Source organism: Periophthalmus magnuspinnatus, chromosome 12 (assembly GCF_009829125.3).
Source record: "Periophthalmus magnuspinnatus isolate fPerMag1 chromosome 12, fPerMag1.2.pri, whole genome shotgun sequence".
Classification (NCBI taxonomy): domain Eukaryota; kingdom Metazoa; phylum Chordata; class Actinopteri; order Gobiiformes; family Gobiidae; genus Periophthalmus; species Periophthalmus magnuspinnatus.
The window spans coordinates 3,152,759-3,169,368 of NC_047137.1; the positions used below are offsets into that span (position 1 = coordinate 3,152,759).

General features: G+C 40.1%; 3 protein-coding genes across 4 annotated transcripts; 2 read left to right on the plus strand and 1 right to left on the minus strand.

Annotated features, from left to right (window-relative positions):
* The first annotated feature begins 5,050 nt into the window (after positions 1 to 5,050).
* Positions 5,051 to 11,014, plus strand: LOC117379476 (calsenilin-like). 2 transcript variants are annotated; one of them, XM_055225746.1, is made up of 8 exons: positions 5,051 to 5,212; positions 8,517 to 8,641; positions 9,793 to 9,862; positions 9,939 to 10,009; positions 10,078 to 10,185; positions 10,253 to 10,357; positions 10,468 to 10,530; positions 10,598 to 11,014. In XM_055225746.1, exons 1-8 carry the CDS (start codon positions 5,158 to 5,160, stop codon positions 10,643 to 10,645), a joined length of 645 nt encoding a protein of 214 aa, XP_055081721.1. In that variant the 5' UTR covers positions 5,051 to 5,157; the 3' UTR covers positions 10,646 to 11,014. The 2 variants fall into 2 exon arrangements, with proteins under 2 accessions (XP_055081721.1, XP_033832089.1); XM_033976198.2 differs by lacking the exon at positions 5,051 to 5,212 and adding an exon at positions 7,524 to 7,906 and having other exon boundaries at positions 10,598 to 10,833.
* A 341-nt stretch (positions 11,015 to 11,355) lies between these two features.
* prnpb (prion protein b) lies at positions 11,356 to 16,296 on the minus strand. Its single transcript, XM_033976151.2, has 2 exons — positions 16,162 to 16,296; positions 11,356 to 15,761 (listed from the first exon to the last, which is right to left on the minus strand). Exon 2 carries the CDS (start codon positions 15,755 to 15,757, stop codon positions 14,390 to 14,392), a length of 1,368 nt encoding a protein of 455 aa, XP_033832042.1. The 5' UTR covers positions 15,758 to 15,761; positions 16,162 to 16,296; the 3' UTR covers positions 11,356 to 14,389.
* On the plus strand, positions 11,363 to 12,479 carry sprn2 (shadow of prion protein 2). The gene is made up of 2 exons (XM_033976386.2): positions 11,363 to 11,448; positions 12,053 to 12,479. The coding sequence occupies exons 1-2, from the start codon at positions 11,363 to 11,365 to the stop codon at positions 12,477 to 12,479; spliced, it is 513 nt and encodes a 170-aa protein (XP_033832277.2).
* Positions 16,297 to 16,610: the final 314 nt, after the last annotated feature.

Sequence of the window (16,610 nt, forward strand, 5' to 3'; positions counted from 1 at the left end):
ATTTGCAAGCGCATGCGCCAGTGACACAGGCATATACTTAACACTTAAGCAGAACTTGGAGCTCCTGGAAGGAAGAGGGACGCAGGCTACGGTGTCTAGACAATACACAGGGCTAAAGGGACCTCTAACAGCCAAATGCAATTGTGATCCCTTACCATCAGAAGTTGCGAACGCCTTATCTGTCCGTGCTAAACAGTACTAAAGTTAGCGGACAGACAACTACATTTTTAGATGAGCCACCGGAGCATCTCTTACCTGCCGTGAGGCGCAGATAAATGCGGAAGTGTCGGTGAAATGCCGGTGGGCGGGCACTGGAAGCCAAAGGGAGAGGTAAGCACGTTTATCGCGTGACAGCTGACGCGAACAGCCAATAAGAACCCGGCCCTCAAGTGGCAAAACCCGCCTACGGTGCATAATGCCACATCATAATATGCCTTTTTCGCCATGTTCCAACCAAATCCTACTGTCCACATGATGTCAGATAAAGACTAAATATTCTAACTTAAAAAAATATGATAACTCCAGATCTGCATATTGGAATTTGGAGGCGGCCGTGTTGTTACATTGCAGTTATTTCAAAAACAAAAAGTCTGACCACAAAAATGAAATAAAAGAAGATGTTTTTAAGGATTTGCACCTCTGTCCTGAATTAAATTTAGTCTTTGTTTGCCTGAAATATCTCCGGAAACGCATTTTTCTCATAACTTGTGTATGCCAGATAGGAAGACGAGATGGTATTTGGTATATTTCTGTAGTGACTGGTTTCTGAGAAGGAGATAGGAACGAAAGTGTGAAAAGTGTGAAATTATGCCCCAGTCTCCCCATTACATTATTTGAAACTAAATGTCTTTCTAGTGTTTTAGGCACTCACCTTTAATGAATCTTTAGCTCCATTATGCTGCTCATGCCCTGGCCCATCATCCCCTGGCCCATCATCCCCATCATCCTCATCCTTTTATTTGGACAGAAACAGCAAACTGGGATGAATGTGGAAACCAATCGAAACCAGTGGACTATGCTACCTCAAGCTTCAAAACTTACTAGCCTAAAAATAGATCGCACGTCACAAGTTCTCACTTTTGGACACTTAGCCTACTGTTACGTAGTTTTTAGTTAGGATCTCATCGACTCCAGAACATTTAGGTCTTCGGCTAGTCTGCCATATTGTCACAATGTAAACAAATAAACACAGTGCCTCATCTCTGTCTCTCAGTCCTCGGTCCCTTTGTCCTCTCCAGGTGCAGCTTGATTACAGATTAGTTGCAGGTGTGCATGGGAGGAGCCTGAATCTCCACCCAGCTCCAGGCTCTAACAGAGAAGGGAGGGGGAAAACAGCACAAAACACTGGGATCTTGTCCAAGGGATACATCCTGATGAAAGTCTCTGACTATCCCAGGATCCAAAATGCATGCCCTCGGCACCCAGGAGCGCTCTTTGGGACCATACCCCTCCCAGTCCACCAGATATTGTAGTCCCCTGCCCCATCGGCGGACATCAATGAGCCGCCGGACTGTGAAAGCCGGGTGACCATCCACAACCTGGGCAGGAGGAGGGGGTTCGGCCAGAGGGCGTAGGTCACTGGAATGAATGGGTTTAAGCTGGGATACATGGAATGTAGGGTGAAGGCAAAGGGAAGGGGGGTGTTGAAGACATACTGCAGACGGGCTGATGATTTTAGTGATCTTGAAGGGCCCCAAGAAGCGAGGAGAGAGTTTCCGGGAGTCTGTTTTCAGAGGGATATTTTTAGAGGAGAGCCAAACTGACCGACCTGGATGATTTTGAGAAGCGAGAGAACGGTGCTTGTCTGCAGTTGCCTTCATACTGGCCCCGGATTAGAGAAGGGCTGCCCTAGTTCTTCTCCAGATCCTGCGGCAGCGTTGGAGGTGGTGTTGAACGTAAGGCACTGCCAGGTTCTTCTCCCCAGGCGAGAAGAGTCGAGGCTGGTAACCAAGAAAGGCTTGAAAAGGGGATAGACCGGTAGCAGAACTCACCAAGGACTTGTGGGAGTATTCAATCCACGGCAAAAATGTGCTCCAGGTAGAGAGATTGGAGGAAACAACACAGCGTAGCACAGCCTCTAGGTCTTGGTTAGCCAACTCAGTTTGTCCATTGGTCTGAGGGTGAAAGCCAGAGATAAGACTCACCGATGTGCCCAAGCCCTCACAGAAAGAATGTCAAACTTGAGCTGTGAATTGTGTTCCATGGTCAGACACAATATCCAGCGGGATTCCATGGAGTCAGAACACATGGTTGGGCTGCTTTGGAGAACTGGTCAACAATTGTGAGAATGACTGTTACCTTGAGACGGGGGGAACATGAGTCATGAAGTCCACTGGAGTGCTCAGTGTAGCATTTGATCCGGCCCCGAGTCTGATGTCCATGTCCATGTTGGTGAGATTGTTCTGTCAATGACTGACAGCGAGACCAAAGATTCAGAACTTGGGTGAACAGTTTAACAATGTTTATTTACAGATAAGGTTATGCAAATGAAGGTTGATGGAGCAGACTGAGAGCAGGGTTGTGTGCTGTAGTCTCCGAGCGGGTCATGGGCAGCGAGGCCAGAGGCAAATAAGTCCATACTGGTCTCTCTCTCTCTCTCTCTCTCTCTCTCTCTCTCTCTCTCTCTCTCTCTCTCTCTCTCTCTCTCTCTCTCTCTCTCTCTCTCTCTCTCTCTCTCTCTCTCTCTCTCTCTCTCTCTCTCTCTCTCTCTCTCTCTCTCTCTCTCTCTCTCTCTCTCTCTCTCCCTTTCTCCCTAAATGTGTCTCACTTGTTGAAGAGCGGGCGCTCCAGAGGAGCTGAGTAACGCGTCTTCACAGCCTCCCGCTCTCTCTGCTCTGCTGCAGCTCACAGATTGGGGACGACACATACGTTTACGGCTGTTAACAGACAGACCTGAACAAACGCAATGCAGGTAGGAAATTCAAATATTCCATAGAATAGGCTATGGATTTTTAAAATCATGGCAAAGCCATAGAATCTGCTTTCATAAACAATTCACCGATGTCACGACGTTCGGGCAATTGCACTGCTGTCGCTATGGAGACCACTGAGCACAAGGAAGTTCCCGATTATGGCATTTTTACTGCCCTTGCTCTTTGCTCACTGATGATGACTTGGCTAGAGTTCTTTATTTTGTCTAAATAAAGGTGGCTTTTCAAAGTTCTATATGCAGCCTACATTTAGGCTTACTAAATATAATATGATCAGAAAAGAACAAAACACAACTGTTAGAGGAATGTAGGATGAATCCTCACTTCTAAAAACTAGGCATTTTAACCTAAATTGAAGCTGTTCAAAGAAACAGGTTCAATTTAAAGCACTGCAAGACTACAAGCAATTGGCCACCTATAGCATAGGTCCATTACAAAAATGTGTAATATAGCCTAGTCCACCACACAGTGATTGATTAATTAATATATTTGTCAAACACATATTTTGACATGGGCGATAACTACCAGTAACACTTTGGTAACACGTCTTCACATCTACAAACAAAACAATTTAGTGGTCCAAAAATATGAATGAGGATGATTTCTATGCTGTGGAAAGCAAGTTGAACAGAAGGATATAGGTCATGAAGTGTGAGTGGCTATTTATGTAGCCTATGATGTTGACCCGAATGGATTGTTATGGTTAGTCAGAAGAAGACAGTCTTCATGTGCTCTGCAGGAGGAGGAACGTCAACCCGCAGAGAACAGACTCACAGTACTCCACGTGGCTCTTCTCCTTGTAATAATGCATGAGTCCTGATGTTGGATCTGAAGTCACCTTCTGTTCATGTCTGAGAGACCACTGAATGCAGCGCAGGATCTAAGACAGCCAGACATGCATTCAACATTATTAGCCACTCTTTCATATAGCCGTCTAATACAGGGCAGGTAGTGCACATAACATTGCATCATGTTATGTGTAATTAAGCTCCACAGAAGTAACATTTTACTCATATTTATAATGTACATTTATCCTCAGTAAACTGATCTTTTATTGATGTGCAGTCTTAAAACGTGTGAATTATTAAGAGAACCTCCTTGCTGTGTGCTTTGGCATATTCAAATAGGCGACTTAAGGGACAGGGGTTCTCAGGGCTGAACCAAGAAGAGAAAACCATCATATTGTAGGACTACAAAAAAGAATGTATCATGAAAATGGAACATTATGATATCAAGCAAAAAAGAGCTGAGATGACATTGCATTATGTGAATGACAAGTACATTTTGAGCATATGCATATAAAATGATCCATCCAGAATATATATTCCCAAAGCTTCCTAAAAGAGTATTCAGTGTACTTACAGAAAAAAATGAAAGTACTTGTGCATGTGCTTTATCTGTAGTCATCTCAAGCACTAGGCCCATATAAAGTGTAACTCTATATCTGAAATATTCATATGGATATTCACGAGGAAAGTGTGCATGTAGTGTGAGGGTATGTATAACCTAATGCCAAACTTAACTTGAGACAGTAGATATAACATATGAGTTTAATCAGTGAGCTCATAATACTCTTACATTTTCTTTTCAAAAAAGCTCTTACAGTACAATTGTATTGTAGGCTACTTTCACCCATGTTTAGTTGCATTCAGATATATTGGTTGCTTTCAAATTCTAGTGTGTGATATTGTTCTTTCTCATGGGCTAGTTTTCCAGTATAAATGATATGAGATTGTTACAGGATTGGTAAGTGTAGCATCTTCACATTTTTTCAATACAATGTATTGATTTTGTATTGTATGTTTTCGTTTTTGGGGTTACAGTCTTACAATGATAAAATATTTAGATAAATCATTTTAAAACATTGTATAAAGCCCTAGAGCATGTTAAAACATCATTCAAAGCTCTGGAGCACATTCAAATTTGCCAGAGTTCCATTATTGTGAATGAGCCTAGGATTTCATACAAAAGAAGACAACTCACAAATCCTCAAAAAATATCCATGATTCTAACAATTTGGCTCATTATTTTAAGTCACCACTCACTGCAAACCTTTTCAGTAAATCTAATGAAACAATGTGCATTTTAATGTTGTTTTGTATCATAGGCTAACAAGAAGGTGGTGGATGGTGGTCTCCTGCCTGATGCTAATGGTAAAGAACCCGGTCCAGCCACACAGACAGAAGATTCCAAGTGGCAGAAACCCCGCATCACCCGAAAGTCTCTGATGAAATGTTGTCTAGTGAAGTGGATTATTGACAGCACCAATCAGCAGGGACCAGGTACTCCCACTTTTACAAAAAAAACTGCAGTGTACTTAAGTGGGGCAAAATTGTTAGTGACGGAGAGGGTAGAGTGCGAGCTGCAGTTTGTGTCAGAGGGAGATGGTTCAGAATACATGAATTTTACATTAACTCTTCTGCCCCTTCTCCAATAAGGATCAACATTTAAAATTCAGTGTGCACCTTTTTGCTTCAGCTATTTTCTGAGCAGATATTTTCATTAAATGTGTCAGCAAATTAACAGTTGTCTGTTTCTTTGTGGCTTAACATTGCTTTGTAAACAATTGTGTTCCATCACTTTCTCACAAGGAACATATACACATATTCTATGGACCTTTTTGATACATTTTATATTGTGTAATATAGATGCACATTTGTACACACCATTTTGCCCCACATTGCCCTGTTCTCTAAATTATTAACATTTGCCTTCTGTGCTGTCAGACACACACTGCACATCTGAAAATTGCCTCAATCTCTATTATCAAAACAACACTGCTACGGCCTTTAACAAATGCTGATAAATGGAGTGATACCTAATGAAACAGCATATCATAAGGAAATGGAGTATTCAAGAGATAGCCTTAATTAAACTGAAGTCAAAATTGCATTATACGGGGTTTCCCTCTAGTGGTTGTTGTTGTTATGGCAGTCTTTCCATCCTGGGACAGCAGCTACTGTTTAGAGCAGATGGTATGTTTAACCAAATATTCACTTGTCACCTGAATGTCACCCGTCAAAGGTCACAGGTTCATGTAATGGTTGAGTGTGCTTCTGTCTGCTATAGCAGAATACTTTGGAAAGTCATTCAAATGCAAATGATTGAGCAGTGTTCTTCATTATTCAGTTTAAACTTTAATGTTTCTTTACACCATCAGTGCAGGTATTTAACCGGTTACTGCCTGTACATTTTTTCCAATTCCCTCTGACATGCTTTTTGTGCAAGCTTTAAAAAAAAAAAAAAAAAAGATTACTTCAAGTGAAGAAATTTCAGTTTGATTCAAGATAAAAGGACAAGTGTGAGATGAAATGAAGGTGAATTCTTGGCTGTGCCCTCTGCTCATGTAAGTTTATAATTTATAGTAATTCTTTAATAAAGGGATAAATATGTTTTATTTTAAGAAGACTCTATGCTTATCAAGTGACATACATTTGGGCCAAATATGCTTTATAATAGTCTTTACTTTGATGTGGTGCGGATGTTTGACTAAAGACATGTTTTAACTAGTGTTGTTTGCTCTGACTCCTCTCCACTTTTTACCTCTTCACCATTGATCTGCTCTGCTTTGTCCATTATGTTATGCTGCAGCATCAGTGTCCTCCTGCACACACTCAAGCAAGACACATGGCCCAGATATATGATATGGTCCGATGGGCAGAAACAAAATAGGGGGTAATATAAACAAATAAAACTAAAACTAAAACTAAAGTGGTTATTCAACTTGATATTATAGTGTCATTTCCCAAGCTGATAAGCTTTTGGGACATGTTATCATGAGTACAAAGTGTACAGAGCAACTAAGCCTACATGATTTTCAATCCAATTTTAAGTAGGGCTAGGTGGTATGGTGATAAAATAAACATCATCTGATCCATGTGATGATCAGACCACGACCTATTGGTCTCTGTAAGACTCTTTAGTGTGTGACAGATAGATTTAACCAATTACATTGTAGTGTGAACTTTCAGAAATTGCAAATAACCATATTTACCTCTTTAAAGCAATATAAAGATACACAGTGTATTACATGAACAGTGACAATCAAAATTAAGATCCAGCTCCAAGAAAATTGTGCAAATAATTTTTTGGCCCACCCCAAATTAAGTAGTATATGGAAGTGAAAACTGCCTTATGCTTGCAATACAGTGACCATTTAAATGAGCTTCTATGACTTAAAAAGTAGGATTATGGCATACACAACCTCTACTGTTTTTTTTAATCACTATTTTAAACTATTTTAAACAACAAGAGTGTCTAGGAGACAGGGCAGGGCCGGCTCCCTCACCCTAAGTGCTGTCATATCCCAACCGTCAGCAGATATGGATCAATGGTTTGTTTTACAGCTTTGCATCCTTGAAATGACTGAGGGGATAAAGACAGCACAAACTGTCCATCAGAGACTATTAGTGAAGAAATTCCTTCAGTAACACGCTCTCCCCACACCAACCTCAGACACACATCTGAACAAGGGGCAGGGTGGAGTTGTTGTTCTGGGAGGAGCACTTGGTTTGTGTAGTAGTATTTTTGTGGGAGAGATCCAAAATTGAACAGGTTAGGTTGCTAAACACCGAAAGAAATGGATACAATACTCATCTTTTGCTAATTAGGAATGAAGACATTTGATTTATTATCTGCTTTAAAGTGGATCTTATGCGTCCGTTCTCTCAGCGTTTTAACACAACCCTGATTGTAGTCGTGGTTTTCATCTAAGTGATAAGAAGTGCTGATGCCTGTACAACAAGCGTTTGAAAAGGAGATGTCAATAGCCCAGAGATGACTGGCCACAGCTGACATTAGTTGACAAGAGTTCTAAAACACTTAAGTTTATTATTGTAGCTATTCGGAACCAGACACCGTATCTAAATGAAAGGCAAAAATGGAGGGCATGGAAATGATAGCCATCGCTGTTGTGATCGGGCTATTTATTGTTGTGCTGAAACAGTTTGGGATTTGGGAACCTTTGTCATTAGAAGGTAAGACACGCAAGGAAAGCATGAAACTTGTTAATGGTCAATATATTGTTCTTCTTGTGTGTTAGTTGTTTGTTATAGAATTTAATGATTGCTTTGGTTACCTTTTACCCATATCCTCTCCTGACCTATCTGATGTTGAGAAGATGGTGAGCATCTTTTGTCATTTCTGGAGTGTGTTTCCCCTCTTTGCTAATATGTTTTTTGTCCCTTCATAAGACCAATGTACTGACTTTAAATATTTTTGTGTCTATATGTCACTAGCCATTGGCTACATGAATAGAACAAGTATATTTAGAGAATGCATTTCCCAAAAAAGCTTTATTAGTTGTGAAAGGCTTGTGTCTGTTATTGAAAAAAGACAGCATAAGACAACATTACATAAACTATACTTTCCTTGTTTCTCCACCCAACTTCTCACGTCTCCTCTCCTCACACCTCTCTCTTATTATTTCCCCCTTTTAGATGGTGAGCATTTCCAGTTGATGATGCTCAGACATTTTTCCCACACTATGTTCTGTTTTTCGTTCCAGTCTCACTGCTCCTATCCTCTCCCGCTCCTCGTCTTTCCCTGCTTGTTCCCTTTGTTTGTCTGTTATGTTTGCTCTAACAGACAGCAGTGACAGTGACCTGGAGCTATCCATGGTACGCCACCAGCCAGAAGGCCTGGAGCAGCTCCAAGCTCACACCCAGTTCACCAGGAAGGAACTGCAGTCACTCTACAGGGGATTCAAAAATGTGAGTATGTCTGCTGCTCATGGATTTAGAAATATAGTCCAGTACTAGATGGCAGTAGCTCTGTTGGTAAAGTGTTCCTTCTCTGATCCAAAGGTTGGTGGTTTGATAGCTGCTCTCAACATAAACATCATTGGTACAGTGGTCAGATCAGATAAATAGATGCTGTCTAAATATATAATGTCCATATTTGATGCTTGTAGATTTTGCCTGAAATGAAGGACTGGCTCAATTGTGCTTTGGCTCATTGGTCCTGTGGAAAACAAGACAACACTGATCAATTTGACAGTATGCTTATTGGTTTTGTTTTCTCTGACTGATGGCACCTTGGGGATGATGCATTCTAACTTTAGAAGGGTTTAATGCACACTGACATTCAGGGGTTGTAATGTGCCATTAAATGTAGCAGTGGACCATTAAAGAGGAAAACAACAGGGCCACAAGTAAACAAAGCATGTGTTACAAGACATCAGAAGGCATTGATATTTGTTTAATGGGCTATAGGGGAATGTTCATGATGTTTAACAAAATGCTGAAACCACAGCTATTATTCATCAATATGTTTTACTGGACTTTTCCCCAAAATAGAAGACTTTCTCAGAAAGTCAGAAATCTCATTGCTAGTTGTTTTATTTTGTCTTGTTCTCCAAGAGCCTTATATCTACAGAGCATCATTCAAAGTGCTAATAACTGCACAAAACTTGAAGCAATTTTCTATATACCCTTAATGGATCATTTTTAATGAATTCATGAATTAATTAATTTATGTATTTATTTATTTTGAGGAATATGACCAACAGGTACAGAACAGATATATACTACAACTATTTTACATTATCCTTTCATTGCCTGTAATATGCATTATTCTACGGTTTCACAAAACATTTCACTTGATTTATACCCTTAGTAAACCAAACTGCACTGTCTTTGTAGGGAGTAAATTCGGACACAGAGGCTGTGGATCTAAGATGTGACGCCTATTTATAAAACCCTTGATCTGCAACAGAAATAGCATTTCCTGTTCTCAAAATGATGAGAGTCAATAGTGTTATTTAGACAGCACAAGCAACATCAGAACGCATTCATACTATTACTTAAGTAAAGTTTATGTTTGCATGGGCTTTGCAATAACACTATCTGTCTTTTATCAACAGGAGTGCCCCAGTGGCTTAGTAGATGAAGAAACCTTCAAGAGTATTTACTCACAATTTTTCCCTCAGGGAGGTACTGTGGTAATTTCCCCTAATATATATTTTTAAAAATCTTTTTTCCCACTAAATATTTGTACTTTTCATTTCAGATGCCACCACTTACGCTCATTTTCTGTTTAACGCATTTGATATGGACCGGAATGGCTCCATCCGCTTTGAGGTATATATTGTGTTAGAATCCAGATTTTTTTAGGTATAGGATAAACAAGAACATCTGCTTCTTAACAGGACTTTGTGCTGGGTCTGTCCGTGCTCCTCAGAGGCTCTGTGACGGAGAAGCTCCGATGGGCTTTCAACCTGTATGACATCAACAAGGACGGTTATGTCACTAAAGAGGTATGCAGAGCAATCAGTTTGATATTGTGTGCGTATATATAGTCACAATCTTTGCCTTTTCTCCCAGGAAATGTTGGCAATAATGACCTCCATCTATGACATGATGGGACAGTATACACTGCCCAGTGTGAGGGACGATTCCCCATTTGAGCATGTGGAGAAGTTCTTCCAGGTGAGTTTGGTCTCAAACACTGTTGACTGGAAACAATGATGTCTGTGAACATAATACATTACAATACTAACTCTGGGCCTCAAATTGTTGGGGAATTTACAATTTCTTAGAAAATGGATCGTAACAAAGATGGAGTGGTGACTATTGAAGAATTTATTGAAACATGTCAGAAGGTAACGTACAGATAACACAACTTTATTTTGAACCATGTCAGTAAAAATGTCTTTCTCTCCATTCCAGGATGAAAATATAATGGCTTCCATGCAACTTTTTGAGAATGTTATCTAGTCAAACCTCTATAGACTGATGCTGCATTGTGCTTCCAGCTGCTACTTCCAGTGTCAAATAACCAAATTCTGACACAGTGGCACCAGGATCTTCCATTTTTGATACAGATTGCTATAGGCTTTTACACTTCACTTTTAGTCAGGAATATAAATGCATGTTTATCAGTTATTGTTTAGCTTTTTTGTTTTTGTTACACAAAAGAGATCTTTTTCTTATCTTCTTTACCTATATTGTTTGCATGTATTTATATTTACATTAATCTTAGTTGGAGATAGAAAAACACTTTTTTTTCTTTCATTATAAATTCTGTTAGATCAATGACTTTTTCTGTTCTTTTGTTGAACTGACTAAAATAAAAACACTTAAATGTAAGTTTGAGATCATGTTATTAATTAATTAGATTTTACAAAAAAATAATAATAAATAAATAGAAGGTTGTTTTCTGCTGTGTAAAATTTAGAAAAATAAAAATGTTTACATTACTGAAAATACTTCAAATTGTATATTCACATAATTATTGGAATTAAGGTTTTTAAATCATTTATTTTACATGTGACATGCTTGTTATTACTGTGCTGAGAACAAGTTATTGCATTCACTATGTGAATGTACAGTAGCCTATGTGTCAGCAAAAATCACTGGCTGTACTGTGTGCAAGCACAGCCAATAGTAAGGCAGGTTTGTGGGAGGGGCTGGCTAGAGAAGGTTTCCATAGAGATGACTCCTAAAAGCATCCAAGCCATGAAAGTTTCAGAGGTGACCAGATGCAGCATCACCATCTCACTGTCAGACCAGACAAAAAGGTAGGGTTATCTTTCCTTCTTATTAGATTGCATGCAGCCAGGATCTTAATACATTTTATCCAATAAATACACAATTCAATAGCCTATGTATCTGTCATTATCTGAAGTGAAAATATTTTTAAGTGTACTTTTAATAAGGTCATGCGAATAGGAATTAGACTTGTTTCTGTATAGTTAAAAAAAACAAAAAAAACAAAAAAAAACAACAACAATATATACTGTACTATTTCAGATTATTTGACAACATCCTAAAGACCATACTGCTGAGTACAGACTAAAAGTCTACTCTGAATGCGTGTGATTTTCTGTTAAATAGCAAAATATCTTGTTGGAATAAAATTATATAAAATCCATGCCTGGTTTTGTTTTTTGTTTTGGTTATTATTTTAAATACATTTGTAATTGTCAGGTTGAATGAAAGGGAGACTCACCACCACACATGTTCAGTTAATCCAACTTTTGACCAGAAGAGTGTTCCAGAGTTCTGTTGTGCTCTGGTCATGTGACTGTGTGAGCCTGCCTCAAACAAACACTAAACACTAAAGCATCTTATGTCGGTTATATCACCCACAGCTGTGACCTGCCTTTTATCATGTGTCCACAGATCTGCAATAATGAAGACCCAGCTTTACTCTGTGTGCTTGTGCCTCCTGCTCTTCTCCATTCTGTGCCCCAGGACCTTCTGTAAACGTGGAGCACTGTTCCGGGGCAAGGGCAAAGAAGATGGCAGCAAAGAGCCCCTACAGTGGCAGAGCAAAGGCCTCACTAAGCAGGGCCTCAGAGTGGTGGGGGCTGCTGCTGCTGCAGGCATACTTGGAGGGACAGGAACTGGCTATGGCCTGGGCTTCCTCGGCAAAGGAAAAAACAAATCAGGCCAGAAAACAGTCTCACGCAATCAACACATGTACCACAGAGAGGGCCAGACAGCAGAGGACCAGTCACAGTGGAACGCAGCTTCTCCTGCCATAAACAACTCAGTTTTTCTGCTGTCCTTGGTGCCATTTCTCATAATCTGGATAAGAGATCCTTAAAACATAATGTCAAATAAAAACCCATTGCAAAAAGATTAGATATTTGTAGTAAATGTAATTTTGCAACAGAACATTCAGTGCGTTGGTTTTCACCTCAGCATTCTTAAAAGCAGGGATATAAAGGATAGGCAAAATTTACTGAAGAAAGAGTGTAAACTAGTTCTATATGAAAAAGCTAAAGATATTCCATAAAGTCAACAATGCTAGTTCAACTTGTACCACATATTTCAGTTTCAGGGATTTATTAATCACAGTAAAACAACGTCCTTAGCATGAAACTCATTTTATTGGCCAACTGTTGACTGTCTTTGACGTATTGGATGAAGTGTTTACAATAGCAGATTCAAATGTTTACAGTACACACTGTACTACTACTATAATGGCAAGGAGAGTGGAAATGAAGTGCTCTTACAGATTTTTAACACAATAACATTGCCAAATGAGATGAAACCCATTGATCATAAAGGACATTCATAAAGGATATCATTCTGTGTATTAAATAAAATGTATAATGTATGTTTGAATTTGTATTTGTTTTTACAACAAACAAAACAATATAGAGAGTTAACAAACACCAAAGAACATATCACCAAAATAATGAAAATAACAGTAGTTTATAGACACACAAGGTGCAATGTAACTGGGGCAAGAAAAGTCATGTTATGGATAGAATTATTTAAACTTTTCACAATCTCAATAATCTCAATCATCACCAGAAAGGTTACCCACTGCGCACAGGAGTAGGCGGAGTGGAACAAGAGGGTTTTTGGAAAAAGGGAGTATTTCCAGTTGAAGTTGTATCACATTTTACAGAGTATAAAACTCAAAATATAAATCCAGTTATTTAGTAAATTATCTTTTCAGCTATTTTTCATTCCCTGGTTCTCCGTGTTAAGACGTGGCATTAATATGAGACAATAATATAAAATAACAGTAAAAATTTTAAAAAGCAATCTCCGCAGTGTTCTACCTAATATTATTAAGTACTGACAACTGTTCTCGCAACTGTAGGCCAATGGGAGTCAACAAAGACTGATCTTACTCCACTCACCACATGGCTGCTTAACAGAATAAGGCTCTCTCTAAGTCACAAGCCAAACATATTACATAAAAAAAGACCTCTTTTCTTTGCACATGACCAAAGTGTCAGGCAAAGTTATATTGTAATCTGCACATACCATACAGAAATGTTACAGGCCACATCTCTGGATCATCTTATACAACCAATCACAAGACAATCAAGTTTCCCCAAGTGGATGCATCATTACATCCATTACCACCCAGACCTTACTCTGGTACAACACCACAAATTGTCTTGCTTACATATACAAACAATTTGTATTTAAACTCATATGCAATGTGACCATATTTTTCAATGGAGCTCAGGATTGTGTCGTCACACCTCACAAAATAGTCCAATGTTAAACAAGTTGTGATTTTAAGATGCTAGATACTAAACTTAGTTTTCATTCAAAAGTCCTGTGATAGATGTATTTACCGGTAGCGAGCCAGCAATTTACTGGATTATTCCACTGCTGTTCTGTGTACATTGCTACTGTTTCACAATGGACATTATGGCACATCTTGCCACACACAGTTTGACTTTGGTGATCTATCCAGAATTCTATATTTGTTTTTAAAAGAAACATTTTCACAGGTTATGTACTATGATTCAATACTTCACAATCAGCTCTTGCAGACAGATTATAACAAAATATGGATTATCAAAGGGAGAGAACCCTCCTTTTTCACTAAAACTATTAAGGTGAAATATGGGTTGCAAAGTGGTTCAGGTACACTATACATGTTAGCAGATTAGTCCATAAGCATTTAGGTAAGGTGATAAAAATCAGAGTAGCTATGCACATACTATGGCAGATAATGTGTGAGTATATTAGTAGCAAAAGGGCTTACTGAAGCAGAAACATGCTGGACAGTAAAATCACCACAGATGTGAACAGCTGAGAGATGCACAGAAGACTACCTTTGTTTTGTATCTGCGGTTCTGCACGCTTTTGGAGAAACTGCTCAGAGTAGGCCATGTACATTTCAACACAGCGCCGTGCTTTCATCTGTTCTATTAGCAAGGGGTACCCAATTTCCTCAATGCTGACAGTGTCCTTGTCCTCGTCGTCTACCTCAGATTTGACCTGGTCTTTGAGAAGGTCCGTTCGGTTCATGCATTTGTCCATGAATTTATCATAGGACTCAGCTCGTGGGGGTGGCTTGTATTCGTAATCGCGGCCATAGTCTTTTTGATCCGTAGACTGGGTACCGTAGCGACGGTACATGTAGTTGTTGTAGTAGTTTTCTTCTTCATGACTTCGGAAGTTAAAATGCGGTCGTGGAAAACGCCCTAATCCATAACCAACAGCCATACCAGCCATAGCACCCACCCCAGCTGCCAACATTGCCTTTTTAGCAAAACCCTTAGACTCTACTTTAGGCATAAAGCCTTGGTTCATGGCTGAACGAGCAAAAGGAGATCCACCATTCCCATAACCGCCATAGCTTCCTACACCATAACGAGGACTGAGGATCTTATTATTGGGATTCCAGTTTGGGTAGCCTCCCATTCCACCACCAGGATAACCCCCAGGATATGAGCCCGGTGCACCCCAGCCCTGCCCTGTATTACCTCCTCGTACCGGATAGCCACCTCCCCACCCAGTGTTAGGATAACCCCCAGCAGCTGGATATCCACCTGCTGCCGGATAGCCACCTGGGTACTGGTTTGGATAGCCTCCTCTGCCTGGCTGGTTGGGGTATCCTCCCCCCGCTGGATACCCCCCAGCAGCAGGGTACCCCCCACCTGCAGGGTTTTGGTTTGGGTAATTGCCTCTTCCGGGTTGGTTGGGGTATCCTCCCGCAGCTGGATAGCCTCCCGCAGCTGGATAACCCCCTGCAGGGTTCTGGTTAGGGTAATTCCCTCTTCCAGGTTGGTTAGGGTATCCTCCGGCAGCTGGATATCCGCCAGCAGGATTCCCTCCTGGGTTTTGTCTGGGATATCCCCCAGGATTGGTGTTTCCAGCACCTGGTTGGGGATAACTTCCACCAGCAGGATATGGGTTAGGGTTTCGATTAGGGGGCTGTGGTTGCCTAGGATAGTTTCCTGGTTGAGAGTTGGAGGGCTTTGTGGACCCCAATCTGTTTGATGATGATGATGGTTTCTTGCCTCCTCCAAATCCACCTCCCTTTTTAGCCAAAGTCCCATCAAAGTATAGGAGTCCCATAGTAAGAAGAGAGATGAGGACAGTCCCACTTAGCCAGCCCATCATGGCCCTAAAAGATAAAATCATCTCAGTATAATGGCTCGATTAAAATCACAGAACAAGTTATGAAAATTAACAAACACATAATAGGCAGGCCTATCACACCTCTAATACAACAATCAACAAGGCAATTAGTCAGGCTATATTTGTAGGCCTATATGTGACGCTAACAACAATGATAGAAATGACTGACTTATTTTGCTATTATAGTTTGTTTCTATAGTTTGCTACATTAAGACAGCATTTTGTGGAGGCAGGTAGCTAGCCTATTTATTTTATTCTAAAGAGCTCAGCCTAGGGATAGCGGACATGATGCTGTTACGGGCCCGTCGGCTGGGTTGATGTTCCCATCACAAAATTACTCCATAAACAATCGACGTTAGTAGCTCAAAAACCTAGCGTGGACCGACCTTTATAATCAGGTGCCTCGACGGTAATAAGACGGCAGCTTTGTCGTGTCTTCTTTAATGTTATTATGGCTCTCCCAAGGTGTGACGTCGTGGTTTCGAGGATACGCTTGTTCAAATGCACTGGACACCGATGACGAAAGAAAAGGAGGCGGAGCAGCGAGTTCTGCGTTAAGCTAACGCCCATCCACAAAAACAATTGACGCTTTCTAATGGCAATAAATACGGACGTCTATTTAATACGTGCAGATATTAACATGCAATTTAAGCGGAATGTCACAGGTTAATATGACCGCTGTAACCCTTAGATGAAAAATTAATTATATCATGCTGATGAGCCACATGATGGCGCCACCGCACTTTTCTTGCAGATCATCGCCAAGCTAAATAATACATGCAATAATAATAATAATACGGAATTTTTATTTCGATTACTCGGATAATTATTACGT